General features: G+C 46.8%; 2 protein-coding genes across 11 annotated transcripts in view; one reads left to right on the top strand and one right to left on the bottom strand.

Annotated features, from left to right (window-relative positions):
* INO80B (INO80 complex subunit B) overlaps positions 1-25,146 on the top strand; it is a 327,102-nt gene that overhangs the window by 208,947 nt on the left and 93,009 nt on the right. The gene's annotated exons all lie outside the window — the stretch shown is intronic.
* Positions 16,521-25,146, bottom strand: part of DCTN1 (dynactin subunit 1) — a 30,789-nt gene continuing 22,163 nt past the window's right edge. For 6 of the 10 annotated variants that reach the window (XM_050754385.1, XM_050754389.1, XM_050754390.1 and 3 more), the window contains 19 exons: positions 24,753-24,944; positions 24,551-24,667; positions 24,180-24,332; positions 23,428-23,588; positions 23,152-23,320; positions 22,803-22,871; positions 22,497-22,559; positions 22,239-22,388; positions 21,916-22,077; positions 21,701-21,832; positions 21,351-21,476; positions 20,972-21,114; positions 20,531-20,697; positions 19,084-19,098; positions 18,762-18,895; positions 18,461-18,644; positions 18,117-18,196; positions 17,525-17,614; positions 16,521-17,004 (listed from right to left, as the gene is read on the bottom strand). In XM_050754385.1, coding sequence (XP_050610342.1) covers positions 16,867-17,004; positions 17,525-17,614; positions 18,117-18,196; positions 18,461-18,644; positions 18,762-18,895; positions 19,084-19,098; positions 20,531-20,697; positions 20,972-21,114; positions 21,351-21,476; positions 21,701-21,832; positions 21,916-22,077; positions 22,239-22,388; positions 22,497-22,559; positions 22,803-22,871; positions 23,152-23,320; positions 23,428-23,588; positions 24,180-24,332; positions 24,551-24,667; positions 24,753-24,944 — 2,445 coding nt within the window. In that variant the 3' untranslated portion in view covers positions 16,521-16,866. The remainder of the gene's footprint in view (positions 17,005-17,524; positions 17,615-18,116; positions 18,197-18,460; positions 18,645-18,761; positions 18,896-19,083; positions 19,099-20,530; positions 20,698-20,971; positions 21,115-21,350; positions 21,477-21,700; positions 21,833-21,915; positions 22,078-22,238; positions 22,389-22,496; positions 22,560-22,802; positions 22,872-23,151; positions 23,321-23,427; positions 23,589-24,179; positions 24,333-24,550; positions 24,668-24,752; positions 24,945-25,146) is intronic. The other 4 variants (XM_050754391.1, XM_050754383.1, XM_050754388.1 and 1 more) reach the window with 1 other exon arrangement.

Below are 25,146 nucleotides of genomic sequence, written 5' to 3'. Positions count from 1 at the left end.
GTCACCAGAGGTTTTCCTGGTTTTAGCACAGAAGATCTGTGACCCAGGAAACTCCTTAGTCCCAGGAAGAGCAGCACAGCCTAGGCCAGAAACAGTTTCGGGCCTTAGGGAATTTCCAGCTGGTTGGGAATTCAACAAATTCAGAAGAGTGTGAGGCTCCGAAAAGAAGCACAAAATGAGGGAAGGGTTCAGTGAAAGAAAAATCACCCTTGTTTGGAGGATTACTTTGTTCCACAAATGTTCATGGCTTATCTACCGGCCCTGTGTGTTAAAGAAAAGCTTCGTGGAGAAAATGGCCTTGGAGATGCAGTGAAGGGGTAGGATAGAGGTAGGATTTAGAACAGCAGAACTACCAAAGGGTATCTGAGGCAGATGGAAGAAGCCACAAAAAATAAAGATGTAAGAGGTGGGAGAACATAGCATAAATATCCTGAGAACTAGAGAGCTATTTCCCTGGCACAGGGCACGTGTGGGGAAATAAAGGTTTGGGCCTGCGAAGATAGGCTGGGTATTCTATGGAGAGGTGTAAACATCAGCAAACATGTCTGAAGTGAAAGGAATGTGGAATGGGACTTGGTACAAGAATGGAATAATTGGCTTCACAGTGGATTGTAGCACAGGTAGAAAGACCAGTTGAGATGTTACTGCCAAGCATTCAAGTGAAACCCTTCGGTTTCCACCTACCAAGGTTTTGTTCAAATCATTTGGACATTTATTTCAGATACTTTAGGTTTGGGATTTTTTTGTTTCTCATTTCACACAGGAATTTGAGGGTGAGCTTCATCTGGTTTGGTGAGGGTATAGGAAGGTATGGGGCAGGGGCTGTCCCTCCAGGATGCACAAAGGGAATAGGTTTGCAGGCTCAGGAATAGGGAAGAGGACCTGCCCTGGCAGCACTGTGCTTTCTTCCTTGTGTCTAGTGTCTACTGGGAGTTGGCTGTTGCACTGCCTGTCTTCCTGTCCAGCCCTAATGCCTGGTTAGCCGTTAACCAAAGTATGTTCCTTACTTCTTTGAGAGCCTTTCTACCTTGCTAGAGAAAGACAGTCATTTGAATGTTCTCTGTGAGCAAAGGAAAAGGCAGGGTGGTGGTGTGAGACCACAGCCTGAAGTCCCCTGATTGCCACCACCTGCTACAATATCCTGCTGCCACTCCCCAGTTCTGCTGTCTCTGAGCCTCAGTGTCCCACATGAACCAGGCGACTGAAGTGGGGATGGCGGATTTTCTCCCAGAAGGGAAAGTTCTAGGCATCAGGTCCAAATAAGTGTACTGTAAACCCTTCCTTGTATTCCAGCACTGCTTTGGAATGTTTTTTTTTTTTTTTTCGCTTTGGATATTTTTCCTTTTTACTTTTTTTTTTCCAGTTCTCTCATGAGGTTGCATACTTTACTTTTTTCATTTAAAAAATGTAATTCCAGTTGGACTTAGGGAGGAAAGAGAAGTAAATGTAACAGTTCACTTTGCCATCTTAAACGAGTTTTTTACTTAAGGTTGATTTAACGTGGTAATTATATTTTTTGTGAATTTCCTAGTCATGTATATGTTTCTATTGATGTGTTTCTTTTTCCTATTTATTATTTTTGAGACAGAGTCTCACTCTATCACCCAGGCTGGAGTGCACTGGCCACCATCTTAGCTCACCTCTGCCTCTTGGGTTCAAGTGATTCTTGTGCCTCAGCCTCTCAAGTAACTGAGATTACAGGCATGCGCCACTACATCAGGCTAATTTTTGTATTTTTAAGAGAGACAGGGTTTTGCCATGTTGGCCAGGCTGGTCTCAAACTTCTGGCCTCAGGTGATCCACCTGCCTCAGGCTCCCAAAGTGCTGGAATTATAGGCATGAGCCACCATGCCCAGCTTCTTTTTCCTATTTATTTGTAAACGTTACTTATCATATGTTATAAATATTTTTCTTTTTCTTTTTTTGTTTTTGTTTTTAGAGAAAGGTTCTTGCTCTGTCACCCAGGCTGGAATGCAGTGGCGCGATCACAGCTCACTAAAATCTCAAACTCCTGGGCTCAAGCAATTCTCCCACTTCAGCCTCCCAATTATAAATATTTTTCTGTTTGTCATTTGTCATCCAATTTTGTTTACAGTCTTTTTTCTTTTCCTTACAGAAAGGTTTAATATGGGGTGTGTGTGTGTGTGTGTGTGTGTGTGTGTGTATTTTAATAAAGTCAAATTTATCCATATCATCCTTTAAGGTTTCTAGTTTTGTTGTCAATCTTAGAAAAGTTTTAGCCATCCCCAACTTTATATACAAAATAAATTTTCTTTATGTAGAAAATCTGTATGTTCTAATACTCTACTAGTTATTTTCCGGTATTGCTTTGTATATTTAAATATTCAATCCAACTGGACTTTGTTATATGGTGTAATATGAGGATTTAACTTGTTTTTCCCAAGTGTTAAATCACCATTTGTAAAATTATGTACCCTGTACCTACCATTCTACACCCTCCTTCCCAAAGGGGCAGACTGAAATCCAGCCGAGGGGACCCATCGTGCTTGATCACATACTAACGTTTCTTTTTTTTTTTTTTGAGACGGAGTCTCGCTCTGTCGCCCAGGCTGGAGTGCAGTGGCGCGATCTCGGCTCACTGCAAGCTCTACCTCCCGGGTTCACGCCATTCTCCCGCCTCAGCCTCCGAGTAGCTGGGACTACAGGCGCCCGCCACCACGCCCGGCTAGTTTTTTGTATTTTTAGTAGAGACGGGGTTTCACCATGTTAGCCAGGATGGTCTCGATCTCCTGACCTCGTGATCCACCCGCCTCGGCCTCCCAAAGTGCTGGGATTACAGGCTTGAGCCACCGCGCCCGGCCCACATACTAACGTTTCTGTGTGCTTGAGTCTGTTCTCAACCAACCAACCTGACAGTAGGTCCCGCACCTAGTTTCCCTTTCTTACCACTCACTCATCCCTCAAACCATCGTGTTCTGATTTCTGCTCTTTACTGGTCCACAAACATTTCTGTGGCAAAGCTCATCATCAAAGTTCTAATTGCCAAGCGGACAATTAGACAGTGGACACTTTTCAGATCTTTGCTTGACAGACTTCTCTATTACATCCGATGTTATTGACGATTCTTTCCTCTTTTTTTTTTTCTTCCTGTTTGTTTTGCTTGGTATATCTTACGACTTGTGGCCCATTCAGTATGTGCATATTTATCTTTGTTAAATAAGGCCACAGTGTTTTCCAGAGTGGCTGTAGCACTTCACACCCCTACCAGCAGTGTGTGAGTGTCTAACTGGATTATTTAAGGATGAGGTGGGAGACCTGGGATGCTCTGGTTTTCTGCCCCCAGGCATGTGCTCAGTGTCCTTTGTACTGTCACCCCACAGATCTCCTCTCTCCTGTGAGCTTGAGTCCTGCTGCTGGCCTAAGCCAACCCCACCACTATCATTACCAACCCCCAATACAAACCAAGAGAGAGCTTTAAAGACTCACCTTCCCAAAACCCTGTTTTTGCATTTTGTTCCCTGTTCCAGAATTGTCAGTAGCTTCTCAATGCAGTCAAATACAGTCTGAACTCTTTGGATTGGCACTAACAGTGTTCTCCTGTCTGGCTTCCTTGTTCCTTGCCAGCCTTATTTCTCTCCCCGCTACACCCTCCTCCCCAAAGGGGCAGACTGGAATCCTGCCAAGGGGACCCATCCTGCTGATGAGGCTGTAAACCAGTACAGCCACTCTGCAAAAACAATGTGGCAATATTTAATAAAGATGAAAATACTCATGAGGAATGACCAAGCAATTTAACTCCTTAGAGAAACTTTTGCATATGTGTGCCAAAGCACATGAACAAGGGAGGGTATTTATATAGCATGGTTTGGAGGTACCTGAACTCGGAAGCAACCCAAATGTCCACTGGTAGTGGAATGGGTACATTCTGGTCTCTTTACCCTCCTTCACTGCCCTTGCCTCCTCACAGAACTTACATGGCAATTTTTCAAATATGTCTTCATTTAAAACAGGAGCCCAACTACCTACTTTCCAAAATAGAGAGCATTTTTTTCCACTGAAAAATGAATTTCCAATATCACTATGTTAATATGTATAAAAACTGGCCAGGTGCAGTGGCTCATGCCTGTAATCCCAGCACTTTGGGAGGCCATGGCAGGTGGATCACAAGGTCAGGCCAACATAGTGAAACCCCGTCTCTACTAAAAAATACAAAAAATTAGCTGGGTGTGGTGGTGTGCGCCTGTAACCCAGCTACTCGGGAGGCTGAGGCAGGAGAATCACGTGAACCTGGGAGGCGGAGGTTGCAGTGAGCCGAGATCGCACCATTGCACTCTCGCCCAGGCAACAGTGCGAGACTGTCTCATTAAAAAAAAAAAAAAAAAAAGTATAAAAATTTTGTTAAATGGTGTGATATTTTTTAAAATTTAAATATATATTATATCTAGGTTTTCAGTTCTACGTTGTCAAATGCATACAGTCTATCCTTTGCTTTTTGCTTTTTACAAAGGAGTACCAAGATGAGTTAAAAGTGATTTATCTCAGATTTTGTTCACTGAGGCTTAGAGTTTACCCCATGAGTTCATAAGGGTTCAGTTCCACCTATTGTTCCTTGCTCAATTGTTTGAGTAGGTCCTGATTACCTGCCAGATGGCCAGTCCTGGGCTGATCTTTTCTACTAAGATCAGAAGGGTCTCTTCTGGCAAGGCAAGCCTGGCTTGTACTCTCTATGGAAACTTGACTAGCCATGGCTGCAGCTAGAGGGCCCAGCCAAGGATCTTTCCAAACCAAGTGCCTTTGGCTGTCAAATATGTAGGTAACTAAAACTCCAATATCTGAGGGAGGACAGTCTGCCCTATCTGAACTCCCTTGTCTTTTAGAAAGGGTCAAATAGTAGTCTAAGCACTGGGAGAGAGTGAACACTTTTCTCCTCGTGTCTCTGTCAAGGGCAGGGATCACTAAACCATTAGTAATTATGTAGTTTTTAAAGTACATTAAATCAGCTAAGTCAACTGTTAAACCATAAGTTCACCATCCTTTTTTCTTTTTTGCATTCCATCTGTTATGCAAAATCCCCAAATTTTCATTGATATGAAATAAAAACGTAGAAATAACAGGCATGCCATGCCATCAAGAGACCAACCGCTACCTCATCCAATATTTCACCCCTGTCCACCCCAATTGTTTTGATCTCTTTCAATGGGTGACTTCACAGAACTGAGATGCTAGGCCTCACCAAGATGGTGACTTTTATGGCCAGCCTCTCTGGGATGAGTAGGAATTAGCATTTCCCACAATTCCCAGGTGATGCTGATGTTTTAGTCAGGAAATCACTGCTCTAAACCCAACTAACAATTTACAGAAAATAGAGAAGACAGAAGAATGTATTAACACCATGAGGATGCATTTTAAGAAAATTCAGATTCTGAGAAATAGTTCTTTCAACAAATAAATTATAAGGAAAAATCAAGCAAGAAAGAACCTAGACTACCTGTGAATGGCCACTGCATTCCAGCCTTGGCAACATAGCAAAGCCCTTCTCTGAAAGAAAGAGATGATGATGACAAGGAAGAGGAGGTGGAGATGTTTCTAAGCTCAGGACTGCAAGAGACTGGACTAGAGGCCTCAATTTATGCCCAGCGTCATCTGGAGGGCACAAAGGGCAGAGCCAAGATGGCGGCCAAGGCACAGTACGAGCCTATCCTAGCTGGTGTCAATGTCAACTAGATTCTGTCCCAGGCCTCCAACAATGGCTACAGGCTGGAATGTGGACCAGCCTGATTAGTCTTCAAAAGAGAAGACTGCCTATGTCAACTCAAGTATAAAATATCAGGAGAGCTCTTTGCTCAGGCACCAGTAGAACAATATGCTGACACTGCTGAGACAGTGAAAGATTACAGCTTCTACTTTGTAATGTGGTTCTAGGATGACACTGAGCAGGTATAGTGCTTTCATTGGCATTGGCTTCACAGATGAGGGCAACGCTTTTGACTTTAATTTCTTCCTGAAAAAGCACCTTAAATGGATAAAACAGGTATCTGAGATGGCCATAGGATCTCTTGAAATGGACACTCATCCCAAGTTGGATCTGGGCTTTAAGGAAAGACAGACCATCAAGCTGAGTAATGGGAACATTACAACCAAGGAATGATGTGCTTCAGCCAGGTGCAGCAGCATGCACCTGTAGTCCCCGCTGAGGGCTGAGGCAGGAGGACCACTTGAGTCCAGGAGTTGGGGACTGTAGTGTGTTATGACTATGCCTGTGAATGGCCACTGTACTCCAGCCTTGGCAACATAGCGAAGCTCTTCTCTAAAAGACAGAAAGAGATGATGGAGATGATGATGATGATGATGAGGAGGAGGAGGAGGAGGAGGAGGAGGAGCAGGAGGAGGAGGAGGAGGAGGAGAGGTTTCTAAGCTCAGGACTGCAAGAGACAGGACTGGAGGTCTCAATTTACTCCCAACCCCATCTGGAGGCAAGTTACTCTTCCCCTCCATCCTCCAAGGATGTTGCCTCACCAGCTGTTCCAATTCTAACCACGGAGGGAGTGACGCAGATATCCTTTTAGGCTGTGATTCTTCTGCTCCTGTCATGACACCTGCACCAGCTGCAGTCTCTGTGAGCAATGACGTGGAGAGACTTTATAACCATTCTGTCCCAAACCTGGCATCAGAGCCAACTGACTCCTGATCTGAATAGTACTGGCAAGACATCAAGGACAGACTTGAAGAACAAAAATGACCTTGAGAAAATGGGGCAGAAAATCACTTCTCTGAGGAAGAAAATGAAGAAGGAGCAGAAGGCGGATCTTATAAAAGACTGTTTCCTAAAGAATTATGATGTTTGATGTATGGGCTTGGGTATTATCAGAATCCTTACACTGAGCCAATGGATATTCCTAAAAATCTTGTTATAGAGTTCATCAATGTAATTATGAACTTCCAACACCAATTGGACAATCAGATCAAGTACAAGTTGATGATACTGTCTTCTTAATTTGAAAGGACCCAAGAAAGTTTGCTAGGGTTAAAAGACTTGGTTACTATGGATGAATAATTGAAATAAGCTAGAAAAGCATCTGACAAAGCCAACTACAGATTTTGACACCTTTTGTACTTTCTGAAGCTCCATTATTTTCTGGGACAACCATATATAGTAACTAAATATTTCTATAGTAAGGTCCCAATATCTAACCATGTAAATGAAAGATGAAGAAACAAAGTTTTCATATTTTCAATTTTAGAATGTTGAAACTTTAACGCCTGCATTTATATTACCATACTTGAATTATTCAGTTTTAATGACCACGTGTAAAGGACCTTGCAAACTGTGCAGTTCCGTCTGACTTTTGACTACCTAAATGATGAAACAACACAATATTTGTGTCGAGTCTTTGTGCCACTGTAAGCTACACTACAGCTGTTTAATATATGCAGTCCAAATGGTACCTCTGACTCACCATAGCTGAGACACAGCTGTGTCATGTAGTCTTTAGTTTCTAGACAATATCAGACAAATTATTAAAGATTGTGAGCTGTTTTATGTTTCTCTTAAGTAGATACAGGAAAAGTCTATTTTAATAATGTTTGTATTAAAAGGTAATTTAATATTCTTTTCTTCCCATAGCAAGTGATTTTTTTGTAAAAACTAAGTTTCATGTGAAGGTTTCAGTGTTAGAAGGCTTTTTATTTTTATTTTTTGAAACAAAGTCTCATTCTGTCACCCAAGCTGGAGTGCACTGGGGGGATCTCAGCTCACTGCAACCTCCACTGCCTGGGCTCAAGCAATTCTCCCGCCTCAGCCTCTCAAGTAGCTGGGACTACAGGCGCATCCCAGCACACCCAGGTAATTTTTGTATTTTTTTTTTTTTGTAGAGATGGGGTTTCATCATGTTGCCCAGGTTGGTTTTGTCTCAAACTCCTTGACTCAAGTGAGTTGCTTGCCTTGGTCTCCCAAAGTGCTGGGATTACAGGCGTGAGCCATTGTGCCCAGCCTTTGGAAGGCTTTTTAAATTTAAAAGCTTTGAGGTTTATCCATACTATTTGTCACGTTTTTGGAGAATTTATTTTCACAGATCAGATTAAAGCTTCTAAAAATAAATGCTTTTAGTTGGAATGGTGTTGCTTTAAAAGTTGGTGACAGAACAAGCATTTGGTATTAAACAAGTATTGTTCGATTAACATATTTGTTAGTACTATTCATTATGAAAATGCATCCTTGTCTAAAACCATACGTGGCTATGGAAACCACTTTTGTAGTTCAGAATATATAGATTTTGTGTGCATTCAGCTATGTTACATGAAATCATCCCCACACTTAGCTTATAAGGATTGAACTTGCATTTAAAGGGATCAATGAATGTTACTGTTTGTGAAATGGAAAGTTTTATGTGCCACTTATAAACATTATCAATAAATCAGTACTTGGGAAAATTCTACTTTCTTAACCTATTGATACCAGGAATAATGTATGAAAAATTAAACAGAAATAAAATGACCTCGGGAGCAGGAATCTTTAGGAGGCTAGAAACCCCTTCCCTTCCCAGAACTACAATTATTAAACAACCTTTTTCTTAGCTTCCCCATTATATTCAAGCTGTTTTATGTCATTCCCCTTTGCAGTCACTTGCTGCGCAGCCAAGAGTGTATGCCATCTCCTACTCACGAACAAGCCAGGAACTAATGGGTCTTACCATACCTGCGGCTGACTATGGGGAAAAGACTCCTAATATTGTAAAATTTTTCTTCACCTTTTAAATTCCGTAACTTATTTCAGTCATCTCATGGTTCTCATGTACCCTTTGTGAAGTCCTATTTAGCAATTTCAGGGGACAAAAAAACAAAACAAAAAAACCCTTGCTACTTCCCACTCCACTAAGCCAATTCTCTGAAAATGGATAGACTTACCTCCAGTGTTTATAGATCCCAAATTTTGATGGGTATGGAGAAAGATCTCTTATATACCCTTCTTCACCACATCCAGTGCTGAGTGCAGCTCCATCGCCCTCGTGTGTTTACATGTCTCTTCCTATGATACAAAGGTTGTGTTGGTAGCACCTCCATTTTTTGGTCAAAAAGTGCAACATCTTCAGCCAGTGGGTGTGGTTTAGATGATGGGAGTTCAAGGGGATGTTCTAAGTTATATTCTAGAAGTGTTTATTTTCTCCATCCAGCTGCTGCAACTGATGGAAGGCTTTGCTTTGTATTTGCCCCATTATTTAATCTAAAATTAAAAAGTTTAGAATTTAACCTGATTTGTGGAACAGAGAGGTTGCAAGCACTTAACTCTCACTCAGTACCGATGTTGCCTTGCTACCTGGGTATCTGTCTGGCCCCCTTTCATAGACAGTTTTTTTCAATCCATTAGCACCTCAGTAAAAATCTGCTACATCTTTCATCATTTGTAATGATGGAGAGTCACAGCTTCAGCCATTTGACAGGTTTCTCAAGGTGAAGGCTTTGATATCCATCACCTAGAGCAGTGGTCTCCAACCTTTTTGGCACCAGGGACCGATCATGGAAGACAATTTTTCCATGGAATGGGGAGGAGGGGGAGGATGGTTTTGAGATGAAACTGTTCTACCTCAGACCACCAGGTATTAGTCAGATCCTCATAAGGAGCCCACAAGATCCCTTGCATGTGCAGTTCACAATAGGGTTCACACTCCTATGAGAATCTAATGCCGCTGCTGATCTGACAGGAGGCAGAGCTCAGGTGGTAATGCTCCCTTGCCCGTTGTTCACCTCCTGCTGTGCAGCCAGGTTCCTAACAGGCCACGGACCCAGTACCAGTCCACAGCCCGGGGACTGGGGACCCCTGACCTGGAGTACCTCAAAGCAAGTGACCCTCTCACTACTTTCCCTCTGCCCTTTTTCTTATACACTGCTTGAAGAGAGCTCCCTTTTCTAGGTCAATGGGCATTACCTATTTGGTAATTGATAAGGGCAATTTGAGGAAGAAATACAACTTCTCTCCTTAGCACCTGTTTGGATGCTTACACTCTGAATGAAGGAAATAGTTTTTTTTTGTTGCTGTTTTTTTTTGTTTGTTTGTTTTTGAGATGGAGTCTTGCTCTGCAACCCAGGCTGGAGTGCAGTGGTACGATCTCGGCTCACTGCAACCTCCACCCTCTGGGTTCAAGTGATTCTCCTGCCTCAGCCTCCTGAGTAACTGGGACTACAGGTGTGCACTACCGTGCCTGGCTAATTTTTGTATTTTTAGTAGAGACGGGGTTTCACCATGTTGGTCAGGCTGGTCTTAAACTCCTGGCCTTGTGATCCACCCACCTTGGCCTTCCAAAGGGTTGGGATTACAGGCATGAGCCACCACACCCGGCCAGGAAATTCTATTTCATTTCAAAATATATTCTCTCTCCTTGACTTATATCTTTTCATGTTTTCCTAATTTTGAGTCCATTTTTTTTTTTCCCATTGCACTCCCATTCTAGACAGCTCTATTCTCGCACAGCCATGGCAGGACATCTTTAAATTTAAACAGAAAACACTAAAAGGAAAATCTCTATAATCCCAGTGACTAAGTACTGGGAGCCTATGTTCTCAATCTTCCTCCATATTGTGTTATTTGTATTATCAAGGTGATAATGTTATGTATTTGAATTGCTGACACATTGAAAATGAAGCTTAAGAAGAATGTATATAAAGCAAACACTGTATTAGTACAATAATGAGAAAATAAGGGGAAGCAGACTCAAAAGACATCTATTTGTAGTGTATTGTCTTTGTCTTAAATCTCATCCAAATAAACATACTGTAAAACAAAACAAAATGTTTATAAGACAACCAAGATAACTTGAATGCTGGATAGTTGATGAATTAACTTTTCAGGTGTGAGAACGGTATTGTAGTTTTCTTTTTTGAAGAGCTGTATCTTTTAGGGATACTAAAATACTTTTTGATGAAATAATAAGGTGATGTCTGAGATTTGCTTCAAAACATTCTGGGAGTAGATGGGAAAGGGGATATGGACGAAACAAGATGAACCATGAAATGAACATATATTGTACATCTAAGTCATTACACTCTCCTCTCATTTGTATGTTAAAATTTTCCATAATAAAAAGTAACAAAACACAGGGTGAGAGACATCTATTTACTCTGGCACCCATTATTTGAGCAAGAAGAGTCCAATTCCCACATCCAAACTCCCCAGCTTTTGGAAAAGGAATGTAGGCCAAACGCCCCAGGCTGCCCCTCTGAGGACCTCTGTCCCTGGGAGTAGCAATACCTGTTTCGGGTGGCACAGATAATAGAGATGGAGGGAGGCTAGGTGAATGGTCATGCTACCCATACACATAGAAGAGCTGGCTACATGAAACAATAACCACAGAGAAGCAGGAGGGACCACTCACCCTCAGACTTAAGTGTTTTCCGGGTGCCCTGGGCCTACTTGACAGGGGCCAAGGTCACCTGTGCTGTAAAACTTCCACAGTACCGAGGCTATAGAGCATACCTGTTCCTAATTCACTTTTTGCCTCATGGCTGTGTAGGGTAGACTCAGCTCTGGGGCCTTGTACATTCCCTAGGATTACCCAGCAGCAGATGTGGGTCTTTGCATTGCCCTACCCCTGCTCCCCACTGAGGTAGAGCACTGAAAATGTGAACTAAGCAGGTGAATTCAAATTGTGGGAGTGGAGTGAGGGAGGTGCCACCATGTTTAGATTCTCTCTCTCAGCCTTGGCCTGCTAAAACGAGGAGGAAACAGTGCCTGGATGATAGAAAATAAGACAGTAGCCACCCACAGAAACAAGCTGAAAGCTGGGGCACAAAGGGCTACCTATCCTTCTTTTCCTTTTTTTTTTTGAGGCAGAGTCTCACTCAGTTGCCAGACTGGAGCGCAGTGGCACGATCTCGGCTCACTGCAACCTCCGCCTCCTGGGGTTCAAGTGATTCTCCTGCCTCAGCCTCCCAAGTAGCTGGGACTATAGGCATGTGCCACAACGCCCAGCTAATTTTTGTATTTTTAGTAGAGACGCAGTTTCACCATGTTGGCCAGGATGGTCTTGATCTCTTGACCTCGTGATCCGCCCACCTCGGCCTCCCAAAGTGCTGGGATTACAGGCGTGAGCCACCGCACCTGGCCATGGCTACCTATCCTTTGGGGCTCAAAAGATGGTTATGTGTGTCACAAGTGTACGTCTTGGGAATGTGACTGCCTCTATTTTGTTTCCTTTTCATTTGTTTAGTATCGGCCTCTCCCAGGTATCCTTTTTCAAGCATCTGTATCAAGCATGTTATGTCATTTAATTTTCTCCCTGAAGATTACCTAAGATTATCACCTGAGGAAGGTGCTATTGGCCTATTACAAATAGAGAAACTGAAGTTGAAAGGTTAAGCACCTTCCCCACATTCAGACAGCTCAATAGTGGAAGAGATGGAATATAAGCCCTATTCTTATTTCACAAAGCTGCCTCCATGCTGGGGCAGGTAACGTTAATCCTAGGAAACTTCCCAAAACCCACCAAAAGAGAGAAGCTCCCAGGGAACAGAGTTGAGAATGTTTATATCCTGTCCCTGCCAACTGCCAGCCAGTCTGCTTGGTTCTGTCACACTGGCATTTCTGGCTTTGGATGAATCAAAGGTGGCTGTTACTATGCTATGCTCCATCCTTGGTACACAGAGCACCTCGCCAGGCCTCTCTGCTACCATCACATCCGAGTTTCCAGAAATCATTCCCTGGTCATCTGCCTGGCTATCCATTCTCCACAATCCCCATGAATGGATGCCACCCAGGGCACACAGTAAGCGTGAGCTGCTGTCTCCCCTTTCTAGCCACCACAACCTAGTTTGTTTCCTCTATTCCATGGAGACTGCTCTGGCCAGCTCATCAGGCATCTCTGAATCACAATGGCCACTTCCCAGAACTTGACTGCCCTCTGAGTTTCTCAATCTCTCTCCTCCCTTGGCTCTGTGACAATGCTTTCTACCGGGGCCCTCTGCTTGCAGTGGATGCCCCTTCAGGCTGCAGGCTCTTTAACTCTCAGGGCTTCCCAGGGCTCTATCTTCCCTTCCCTCTGTATACTCTCTTGAGGTAACTTGCTGCTTCAGATTCTCTCAGCCTCACCTGACTCCCAGGTCTCCAGCTGCTTGCTGTGTGCTGACCAACTCCCACAGGCCGGTGACCACATTCTGTTCCCCTTGCCATTGCAGGACTTAGATTAAATGCCATGCCACAAGGCATGGGATCTGGCTTTCCCAGTGGCCAAGAAATATCATCCCAGCAAGAAAGTGGGGAGCTAACACTGGCTCCATGGCAAACTTTGGGCAGTAAAGCATGGGCAGGAAGCAGAGCAGGTGAATTTCCCCTCCATCCCTCCATCAATCCAAATACAATGTTCCAGCCAGTCATGGTGTTTCTGTGTAGCCTATCCAGAGACATCCAACATGGGAAAGTGACCAGCTGTCTTTGTGAGGCAGGAGCCAACTCACTAACACTAACCTTTGATTTTCTTTTCCTCCTTTCCCTCACTCTCACTGCTCTGAGACTTCACCCTCCAATAAAGTGCTAACACTAGCTTTGCCTAAGATTCGGTTTTCTAAGTAATTTGAATACAGACAGTAACCTCACCCAAACCATGCCTTTGACCATCATTGACACGTTCCCAACTCACTCCCCAGACTTTATCTTCAATCTGGACATTTCTGCTGAGCTCCAGACCCAGCAGGTTCCAACTGCCAAATGGACATCTCTGCTTGTACATTCTCAGAGGCACCTCAAACTCACGTCCAAAATAAAACTCATCTTCTGGCCGGGCACAGTGGCTCATGCCTATAATCCCAGCACTTTGGGAGGCCGAGGTGGGTGGATCCCTTGAGGTGAGGAGTTCGAGACCAGCATGGCCAACATGGTGAAACCCTCTCTCTACTAAAAATACAAACATTAGCTGGGCATGGTGGCAGATGTCTATAATCCCAACTACTCAGGAGACTGAGGCAGAAGAATCCCTTGAACCCGGGAGGTGGAGATTGCAGTGAGCCAAGATCGTGCCACTGCACTCCAGCCTGGGCAACAGAGTAAGACTCTGTCCCAAAAACAAAACAAAACAAAACAAAAACAAAACAAAAACAAAACACCTCATCTCCCTCCTCCTCAAATACGTGCCCTTTACTTGTATTTGGTGGGATGCAGAGATGGAAGACACCCTAAAGGAACTCCTGTCTAAAGCGGGAGAGGAGTTAACTACACTTAAAATAGAAACAGATGCTTACTGGCATAAAGTAGCGTAGTAGGAGCACGTACTGGAGAAGAGAAGCAAGCCTACTGTGTGCCAGCACAGTGCTTGATGCTTGCACGCACTATCTCATTTCACCTTCATAACAACCCTGTAAGATATAATTTTTCCATTCTGCAGGTAAGAAAACAGATCAGAGATTAGAAACCTTGCCAAAGTCACAAAGCAACTAAATCCAAGCACTTCTGAAAAAAAGGTCTATTATCTTTTGCTGCCTCCAGAAGAGCAGCACCTAACAGGTCACAGGGATTGGAGATTTACTGAGGTGGCAATGCCAGAGCTATCTTAATAAATTGACAGGATGTCAGCTGAGGAATGGGGACGGGGCGGGGGCAGGAAGGTACAGTGGAGGGAAGGAGGTAGATGGCATTCTGGGTGGTGGGAAGAGGCCTGAGAGAGCACAGGGTGGCAAGGAAACTGTAGGAGTTCACTAAAGCTGAACCACCTGGCATGGGGGGAGAGGCTGGAGAGGTGGACAGGACCCAAATCATTGATGGTCTCATGGCCCATTCTAGTGAATTTAAATTTTAAAATCTAGACACATAGAGGAACCATTTCAGATCTTATGTAAATTTTAAATCTAGTTGAAGAAATCATTTCAGGATTTAAACTGGGTAGTGACATTTAAACTGGCCCAGTATGCATTTTGGAAAGGTCCCTCATATCAATGTGTAGAACTGGTTGAAGAGAGGCAATGGAGGTAGGGTAACCAGTTTAAAAACTGCTGAAGTGCCCAGAGCAAGAAGTTATTTATAGACAAAGCTCGTGGATGTAAAAAAGTGGACAAATTTGAGAGATAGTAATGACGGACAAACTGAACAGGACTGGATAACTAAATTAGCTAAGGAGATCAAAGGAGGAGTCAAGGATATCCAGGTTTGTGGCTTGTCACATGTAGGACACAGAAGAGATGATTTCAGTTTTGGACACGCTGACTCTTAAGATACCTGTGGGGCACTCACAAGGAGACAGCCAACAAATAATTGGGTGAATGAATTCGGCATTCAAGAGAGCAGTAGTTTAAGTAGTGAGAAACCGCCACCAAGGGAAAAGGATGGAACAAAAAGCCCTGTTCTCCTTTCAAAGTGCCACCAGAAGTTGCTTGGCCTCAGTGTCTTAACCACACCAATCAGAAGGTAGGTCAGCAGCTTGGGTAGAATCCAATCCCAAGGAAAGGACAGTGTGGTCTGTGATTTCCTTAGCTCTAGCAGAGCCCAATTTGGAGACGTGAGGTGAAGACTCTCTGGTTCAAGACACAATAACCCTTCTCAACCAGTTCTGTGAGAATTAATCTCTTATTATGTAATGCAATATATCCTATACATCTAGAATGATACTGGTTGTGTACCATCATTGAGAGTATTGAGGAAAGGTGATCAAATCACTTTCTCTCAGAATCCCAGGTGAGAAGAGCCAAGGTACAGAGCAGGCATTCAAATACCATAACCCGCTGACCTCCCAGACAGTATACTCGTTGAGAATACAGCCCCTGGACGCCCACCTTGGAGCAACCGCCCTCCTGTTTGCCCTTCCCTTCAAGACAGAAAGCACACAAGCAAAGGATCTGGCCTAATTCAGGCCTGGCTCTCTGCAGGGCCAAGGGTCTCTTTCTGCATCTAGATCAGAGCCTTTTGGGAGTCTGGACTGGACTTCTCTCCCCAAGTGGGGAAAAAAGAGAGTATAAAGGAGCTAGCCAACTAATCTAAACTGGAGCTAATATCTACAATGCTGGGGTGCTGTTTACCAGCCTAATGAGTCCCAACTCTGGAAGTGTTTTCAGCAGGTCTGAGTCAAGAACCAGAAATCTCTTACATTTTAAAAGAAACTCCCCAGGTGATTCTAATTTGTAGTGGGTTTGGGAGTAGCTTTTGTACCTTCTATCCTTTACTAGTATGCCACTTTAGTTTCCCCTTATTTAGTAAATGTTTCCTCTGAGAGGCCCCAGGTCTTACGGTAAGACTCTGGCCAGTGCATCAGAAAATTGGCTGGGGTGGTGATATCATTACTCTGGCTCCAAAAACTGGAATAAAGAGCAGTGGAAGCTACAGGAAGCAGAGGCAGGGTTGGCAGAGGCTACACCCTCCCAGCCCTCCTAACTCCATAAATGAACTTAGGTACCTAGTCCTAAGTCTAGCCCTTTCCTCCTTGCTTAGAGTAACTAACTGCACATGAATTTTAGAAACAGCATTCTGCTGGTCACTACGAAGAGGAGCCCTCAAATTTGATACAGCTAAAGCTTCCTCAGCATCACTTCTCCTCCCTTCCTGCTCTGAGCTGAATGGCCCAAGTCCCATTCTCAACACACACAGGAACCACTGAAGCAGAAGTTGCTTTAATCAAGGGGTGAAGTCCTCAATCAAGAGGACCTCACTCAACCTTTGGTGGTGGGGTCTCAGCCTACCCCCCACATGCCCTGAGGCCCCTCAGGAAGGAGGGAGCAATTGAACAGCAAATTATGGCAGAGGCCAGGGAATGGGAGTGGGGGAACCCAGGTCAAGGTGAAGGGGCAGGATGCTGAAAGGGTGGGAGTGAAGCTGAATGGGGCAGGAAGAGCTTAACCCACATGTTTCTACCTGGGGGCTGGCTGAGGTGGCTGTGCATCGGGCAGAGCGGCACCAGAGGGCTGAGGGTCGAAGGGGACAGCAGGGGAAAGGAGTGCTTAGGAGATGAGGCGACTGTGAAGCTGGTGCAGCTGCTCCTGGGTCAGCACCAGCCGGTGTCGCTGTCCAAGACCAGCCGCACAGGAGAAGGTCACTTTGCCCATGTAGACTGTGTCATCCTGCTGCTCCTCCTTGGCCTGGTGGTTGATGAATTGTTGATGAGGAGGGGAAAAATAAGAGGGGGAAAAAAAAGAAAAATAAAAAAAAAGAAAAAAAAAGAAAAAAAAGAAGGAAAATAATAAGCTGGTGGTTGATGAGGAGAAAAAGACTCCAGGTCAGGGGCTCACTTGAGCTGTAGGCCACTGAAGGGGTCCCTGAGCACTGAGACCAAGGCAGCTCCTAGGTGGCTGGGGCTTCTGAGATCCTGGGCTTTGGTGACCACATTTTTCAAATTAGAATAGGGATACATAATCTGACAAGGGAGTTTTGAGCCTCTCCTGGTGTCAAAAGTCACAGAAAGTGTTTAGGTGCTAAAATATTGGAATTTCAAAGCATCATAAGCACTTCTGTTACCTGTAAGTAAGATTTGGCCAGATAACCCAAGGTATGTAGTTGTTAGACCTGAGACTCCAAAGGCCTCTTCCAATTCTGGAGGAGAGGGGGGCCCCACCTGAGCTTCTCCACATTGTCCCGTCCTCCACCCCATCTCCCCCTCACCCTGAGGAAGGCTGATGAAGGGAAGGTGGCAAAGTCAGTGGGTACTGTGGCTCCAGGGCGCTGAGATACTGTCTCCTTGAGGACCTCATCCTAGGGAAGGGGAGAGAAAGACAAGGGTTCATTTAGGGGACCCCCACAGGCTAGCACAAGACCGCCTGGTTTCACAGAGACACTAATATCAAGGGGGCAGGAACTTAGTCCTCTGTATCACCATACTTTTGCTCTCATCTCCAACCCCATCCCCCCTCCCCAACACTCCTCCTTACTTTACAAGTCCTCATCCTGTAAGGTCCAACTCACATTCTACCGCCCTTGGGAAGCCACGCCCAACCATTCTACCCCACAATGATCTCAGCTCTGATGGAATCTAAAGCCTGAACCAGTCACGCTAAAGATTATCCCAGCTAATCCATTTTGTTATGAGAATCTGTCTTCTGTTTGCACTGAGACAGTGAACTTCCAAGGCAAGAACCCTGCCTTCCCTTCCACCTCCTCCCCAATTGCTGTCTAGCATAGGGCCAGGCTCAGAGGAACTCCAGAAGTGCCTGGCTCCACTGTGAAGTGAGCTCTGCAGGGCAAAGTCTGAGCTGACCTTGAGCTTCTCAATGGTGTCACTCAGGGACTTAAGCTGAGCCACTTGCTCCATAAGTTGGGCTGATGGACTCTTGGTAGCTGTGGGGAGAGAAAGCTGGTGAGGCCCACCAAGGCGCAGGCAGGCAGTTGTACTGGATTAAGGGTTAGGGGTGCAGGTATGAGATTCTCTAACAGAACAAGTACTTGAGAGAGAGTGGGTGAATCAAGAAAACTGAACAGTGAAGCCAAAGAACACTGCTGGGAAGAGCTTCTGTGGTAGGGGCACCACCTGAGCAGGGCCTAAATCCCTGGGCCAAGTAGAGGGGGTGGTTTTATTCATCTTGGGGGTTGGCAGGTACATACCAGGGCTAGTGCGAGTGATGTCTACTACGTGTGTATGTGTGCTCAACTGATTCAACGTCTCCAGCAGCTGGCTGGTCTTACGATACAGCGCTCCAGCTGGTAACTCACTGCCAGGGCCCTCATGGGATAGCTTTGCAACATGCAGAGGGGGCAGGGATGCCAAGGATGCCTTCATCTGGGCTCCCTGTGGATGAAAAAAGAAGGGTAGTGGTTAAGAGGTGCTAGGAGGCCCCTGCCATCTATCATCAATGGGGCGAATATGCTCCATCCCCCATCCCAGTCCTCCCCGTGGCTCCCTCACCTTGAGGATGTTATTCTCATGCTGGAGCTGGGAGATGTGCAGCCTCATGGCAGAGATCTGCTGAAGCAGCAGTGGTGAGTCTTTCACCAGCCCTGGGCCTGGCACAGACCCTGGAGCCTGCCCAGGGACAGCTCCTGTGGGGACCATAACAAATGTCATCAGCCCCAAGTGGAGAGGGTTGAACACTGGGCTCCATTCCTGCTCTTCCCCGTTTTCCGCATCCCCCCATCACCCACCTCCAGTCCTGGCTCTCCCCTCACCCTGCTCCCTTAGCTCCATTTCCCACCAGCCCTGGTAACCCCCAGCCTGAGTGGGTCTCTACCTCGCTGTTGTTCTTCTGTGCTCGGGATAGCCCATGGGGGAGCAGGAAAAGAGGAGAGAGGAGTTAGGTGATTTGCAGGTTAGGGGGACACACCAGAGGATCCTGGACACAACCTGCAGGAAAACCCTTTTCCTAATCATCATACTTTCTCTAACAAGACCCTCTGCCACCTATCTTTGTGGACGAGCCGATTTGCGTGAAAGAAAGACACCAAACAGGAGTGAGGCCATAAGACAGGGTACGTGTGAAGAACAGTGGCAAAGGGAGTGTGCACTGCACAAAGCACTCGGAACACGAGGCTGTTCCTGCCTCCCTGCCTCAGACGCCATCTCCAAGAAGGGCATGGAGAATGCTCCAGAGACCCCAATATGTCTGCACCCTTAGTGCTCACCAGCAGCAAAGCTTAAGTTGGGGAAGCAAACACACTCCCTTGCTCCTCAGGATTCTCCACTGCTCTGAGGAAAACACCTTCTTTTTTGGTGAGAAGTTTCATAAATTCAGAACCACGTTTGTTTAAAGAGTGCTAATGTTTGTTTCAAGAGTGCTAAAAACAACACAAAGTAGAAACTCTGGAAACTCTCTCCAAAGAACACAGAGCTGTCTGTACCACAACAGTCTAAAGTCAAGAAGGTACTTGGTCACCTCGCAAGATCAAGGGGTGTCAGTGACAGAGACTTTGTCGAAGACTCTATGTAGGTAAGGTCAGCTGACAAGACACGGGAGCAGCTGGGAAAGTCTGGAGGCCCTAAGGGTTTAATTCCAGGGCAAAGAGCCTGTCTTCTGGAGGGTAAGTGGGAAACTGGAGAGCAAACAAAAACTATAGGGCAGAGGAGAACAAAGACAGCAGCAGCCACCTCCTGAGCCAGGAAACTGGGGAGGCTGAAACCGGTAACCAGAAAAACTCTAGGTGAGGAGCCCTGATTATACTGAGTAACTAGGCAAAGGTCAAAACACAAGCCCCAAGTGAAACTGGGATAATTCAGCAGTGGAAGATATGGCCACATCATAGAATGAAGCCCCATGAACTCAGTGAGAAAACACAGCGCCCAAGCAGAGAAGCAATCAAGAGCAGGTATTAGGCAGGGCCGGATGCCCCAGGAGAGTCAGCCCAGCCTGCTGATGGCTGACAGCCCTCTGGGATATAGGGCTGAGCAGAAAGGTCAGATTACAGAGCCAGAAAGGACACCTACTAGAGACCAACTGTCATGATTATTCTGAGCCTCATTAACAATTTAGTAAAGCCCTCCTTTGCCCAGAGGAACTCAGCACATATCTTCAGGGAAAGGGAAAACTTGGTGAAAACTGGCACAGAGTGAAACTGTGCAAGCATATTCCTGGCTGAATATCCTGGGGCTAAAGGAGGGGGGGGCAGAGGTCAAACTGAGGCCAAGGACAGGAGAGAGGACAATCTCCTCTGTGCTACTGCTGCCTATTCCACTGTACTCACCACCAGCAATGCCAGAGACCAGAGTAGCAATGCCTGAAGGAGGAGGGCTCCGGAGCCCCTCAATTGTGCGCTTAGACTGGCTGTTCAGCCGTTGCTTTAGTTCTGTCTTCTCTGCCTCCAGCTGGTCAATGTCAGCCTGGAGTGCATCCATTGTCTCCTCAAAATCTCTGTGAAAGAGAATCTGGGCTTTGGCAGTGTCCCTTCTCCAAAGCACCCCTTGACTATTCAGTCCTGAGAGGTCCTTGGAAAAGCCATGCTAGTGAGCAGCCAGGGCAGAGCAGCACAGGCTGAGGCTAGGGTGATGCAACGGGGTTGGCAGTGGGTAAAGAAAATGGGGAGTCTCACTATAAGAGAACCTGAGTAGGGGTATGGGTTAGGAGGCAGAGAGCTCCAGCAGTGGGGAGGATTAGAGGAAGCAAGGCCCCAGGGAAAGTGCCTGACTTCTCCTTCTTCCGCAGCAGTGCCTGGGTCTCCTCCAGCCGAGTCTGGACTTTCTCGATACGCTCATCTGCATCCTTGGCAGCACTGTCCAACTTCTTCTCCAGGAGGCTCAGCCGCACATTGGCCTCACTTAGCTCCTCTCCCTGGACAAGGACAGAACTTCTAGATCCCTGACATCCTCCCCACAGTCCCTGGAAACTGGGGGCTAGACCATGAGATAGGAGGCTCCCTGAGGGTTCACTAGAGCTCCCATTGATTGCAGGCCCCACTTCTCCCCTTAACTCTCAAGCCGTTTTAGTCCCGGATCCCCAACATTCACTGCTTGCCAGGGTCCTATCAACTTCCTGGCCCCCAGATCCTGAGCCTACACTACCCTCACCTTAATCTTGAGTGACTTCTTCAACTCCTTAATAACTGTCTCTCGATCTTCGAGCTTCAAACCCAGTCCTTCAGCATCTGTGATCTCTGCACGAAGGGCGGCAGCCCGCAACTCAACTGGTGGAGGCTAAGGAATGGTCGGTGGCGGGTGAGAAAGTGAGGGTGGAGAGAAGAGATCATCAACGTGCTCCTTTCAGAGAGATCCAGTTACAGGGAAACCCTGCCTTCTAGGCAGGATGGTGCTCTCCAGATGCCTTCCTCCTGTCTCCCTGTCCTCCCACAACTAGCAGTAGCTCTGCAAGTCTTACTCCTACAGGCCTCTGCAACTTCTCCAAGGAAATCTCCACCCACCTTGCTGGGGGGCCGCTCTGCATCATACTCCCCCTCCTGCATGGCTGTGGCCAGCTTGTTCATGGTACTGATGAGGATGTTGCATGACTGGCGCAGACACTCATAGGGGCTGCTGGAAGGGGTCCCATAGATCTGCAGGAGCCAAGGGCAGAAGTGAAAGCCCCACACTGGTCACTGACTCTCCCTACACCTTCTGCCCAGCCATTCAGGCCCACCTGCTCGCTTGCTTTGAAAGCCAGTTCCTCCAGGGCAGCCACAGGTAGCCCCTCATTCTCCGCCAGTGGGGCAATGAGCTGGGCAGCAGCAGCTGCCACCTCCTGCAGCACAGCCACGACCCACGTCAAGTGTTTCCTGCAGTCTAGGAGCGTGTCAGATACCTGTGTGACAGGCCAGAGTCAGGAGTCAACCCTGCGTTCAGTACCACAGCTTCCAGCTACCCCAAAACCATATTTGTCCCCTAACCAGATCCAGATCTTTAAGTGCTATGCCCCTCCTGTTTCTACTCAGTTTCCTTCCTTCCCCAGTTGCAGCCCTAAACCTGTGGTCCAAAGGCCAGTGCAGCTGGGATCCCAGGAGCATCTGTCCCTGGCATTCGCCTTCGGATCTTCTTGCAGAACTGGCGGATGTCACTGCACGAAGTTTCCAGATCCCGGAGCAGAAGGGCAATATCTGTAGCCTCCTGCCCACCCTACTCAGGAAAAAGAAAATAGATGGAGAACCAAGTTAGCATTAAGGCTGGGAGTAAGGAAGTGAGGACTAAGAAGAGGAGCTCACAGAGATCTAGAAGTGCTCTCACCTGCAAGAAGGCACGCAGCCGTCCTACCTCCACACTCATGCAGTCCAGAGCACTTTGCGTGAACTGTAAGGACAGATGCATGCAATCATCAGCCCCCAGCAGGAGCCCTTTTGCCTTATCGACATCTCTAAGAAGTCCTCATCCTCTGCTGACCCCCATACATAAGTAGTCCTCTAGTTTCCCTGATATGGCTTTGGTAACTCTGCCCTAGTCTTATGTGATACTTCTTGGGTGCCTGATCTCTTGACCTGACGCCCTCCATTGCTGATCTCCACGGGGGCTCAATCACTGGCCCAGACACTTCACCTTAATGTGGTCAGCCAGCTGCATAGTACAGTCCTCAGGCTGTTCGGCAAGGTGGATGCTGTATAGATGCTGAAGAGAGATAACAAAAGAAACAGACAACTTTTAGGCCCTGGAGGGGGTGGGGAGTTCTTCCCAAACTGTAGTTTGAGCCCTGGTCATCATGGGTCTCTGGAGGTACAAGAGAATCCAAAGCCCTCAAGCAGCTGCATGATATGGAGAGATCATCTAGGAGCAAACCAGGCCTCAAACAGCGAGCATGGGACATACAACCTTGATAATATTAGTAAGAGCCCTCATCAAGTGAAAGCTTCCCTGCCTCCTGCCCCAAGCCCAAATTCTCGCTCCACACCTGATAGTACTTGATGGCCTTGGTGAGAGGCTCCACATTGACAGTCTCATCCAGCTGATCCTTGTGCAGCAGTTCAATGAGGAAATCCAATGAACGCTCATGGGCACTCATCTCAGGGTAGAGGCTGCCCACTTTCTTATACACATCCACACTGCACTGAGAGAGGGCACTAGAGACCAGAGAAGAGGGCTGTGAGGCTAGAGTCTGACAGGCAATCTCAGTTCTGGCCATTTCTGGACCCCTGACCCTGGGGTGAGGGAGTGAAGAGTCACTTACTGCTCATAGCGGTGTAGCGTGGCCTGCAGTAGGCTCAGCGAGTACACCAGTCCAGCAGCAAAGCTGAGTTGTTCCCCAGCAGCTCCTCGCAGCCCAGGCCGCTCTGAACAGTTCTCACTTAGTTCAAACTTCTCCTGGGCCTGCTTCCGGATCAGCTCTGCCTGTGGTAGAAAACACCAGGAACCTGGGCCTCAGAGCAGAGGATGGAGAACACAGACTCAGGAATACAGTACTCAGAACTTAACTATGTGGGGAGCATGGACACACATGGGAGAGAAAGCAGAAATAGCTCTTACCTGGGTGGGGAATCTCGCATGGGGAAAGGGTAGTGATGTGATTACTGGAGGTTGTGAGGAGTCAGGATATGAAAATGAAAGGGTAGTGGGACCGGTGGAACCAAGGTCTTTCCTGACTTAAAGCTGCCACTCCTGCTATCTCTCCACCTAGAATGCTATCCTGCCAATCACCCCCAACGTTAACCCCCAGGCAGCTCATGGCCCTCAGACAATGTTATTCCCTCAGTCACACCCTGTTCGCCTCTAAATCTCCAATTGTGCTCTCTCACAGAACCTATCTCTTCTTGAAAGCACACCATTTGTAATATATATTCATCAGTGACTTTGCTGTGTTCCTCCACTACACCATAAACTCTTTGTGGGCAGAGACTCTGTTGTCTTCACTCAGCATCTTCAATGCCTGGTTCATGGCAAGTTCATTAGATTTCTGTGGAACATGTGATTGATTGGCTGTACCTTGCAAATGAGACGAGGCATGAGTAGCAGCACCAGAACGCAGTCATGGTCCCCACCTGGCCGAAGGAAGCTGTCAGGCATGAAGGCTGTCAGCAGGGACATGTGTCGGTTGGCCTGGGCCACCTCCATCTGCCTCAATTCCATCTCAATTGCCTGTGAGGTGAACAGGGAGGAAGACTCTTAGCCAGAGTTGAAAGAGCCCCAGAATTCCCATGCCTTGCTCCAGGAGATGCCTTGCTTCTAGGGCAAGCTCAGGCCAGAGTCTTCCAAACCACTACACAAAGCACCCCTTCCCCCAGGAATCTGAAGCCCAGAACCCCATACCAGTTCAACCCAGGCAGGGCTCCCTCAGACCCACCCACTTTCCTGACCTTGGCATGGGCCTTAGTCTCAGCAAACTTGATTTTGAAGTCAAAGGTCTCTGGAGGTGGCTGCTGTTGCCTCTCCACAGATGCTTCCTGCTGGTTTGTCAGTTCCCGATTCACATCCTAGAAGGAGAGACAATGAAGCACACCTGGGTCTTAAGGAAGCCCTGGGGTGATGGTGGGCAGACAGCAAGCAGTAGGCATGCACCTGAAGATGGGCGGTCAGCTGGCGGTACTTCTTAATGGTCTGCTGGTAGTCTGCAACCGTCTCCTGGGCTGCCTCCACACGCTTCTGGGCCTCACGAACCCGCGCGCCCGCCATGTCCAGCTGCTCCCGCAGCTCCAGTTCTGTCTCACGTGCATTCTCCTGCAGCTCGTCGTTCATCTCATTCATCGCTTCCTGGGACACCACACCACAGTTGGGGCAAAAGAAAGGCAGGGTTGGCTGGGCGCAGTGGCTCACACCTGTAATCCCAGCACTCTGGGAGGCCGAAGCGGGCTGATCATGAGGTCGAGATCGAGACTATGCTGGCCAACATGGTGAAACCCCATCTCTACTAAAAATACAAAAATTAGCTGGGTGTGGTGGTGCGTGACTGTAG

The sequence above is a fragment of the Macaca thibetana genome, chromosome 13 (genome assembly GCF_024542745.1).
Source record: "Macaca thibetana thibetana isolate TM-01 chromosome 13, ASM2454274v1, whole genome shotgun sequence".
NCBI classification, from domain to species: Eukaryota; Metazoa; Chordata; class Mammalia; order Primates; family Cercopithecidae; genus Macaca; species Macaca thibetana.
The sequence above is the reverse complement of the archived record's forward strand: the minus strand, read 5'-3'. Positions and strand labels throughout refer to the sequence as shown.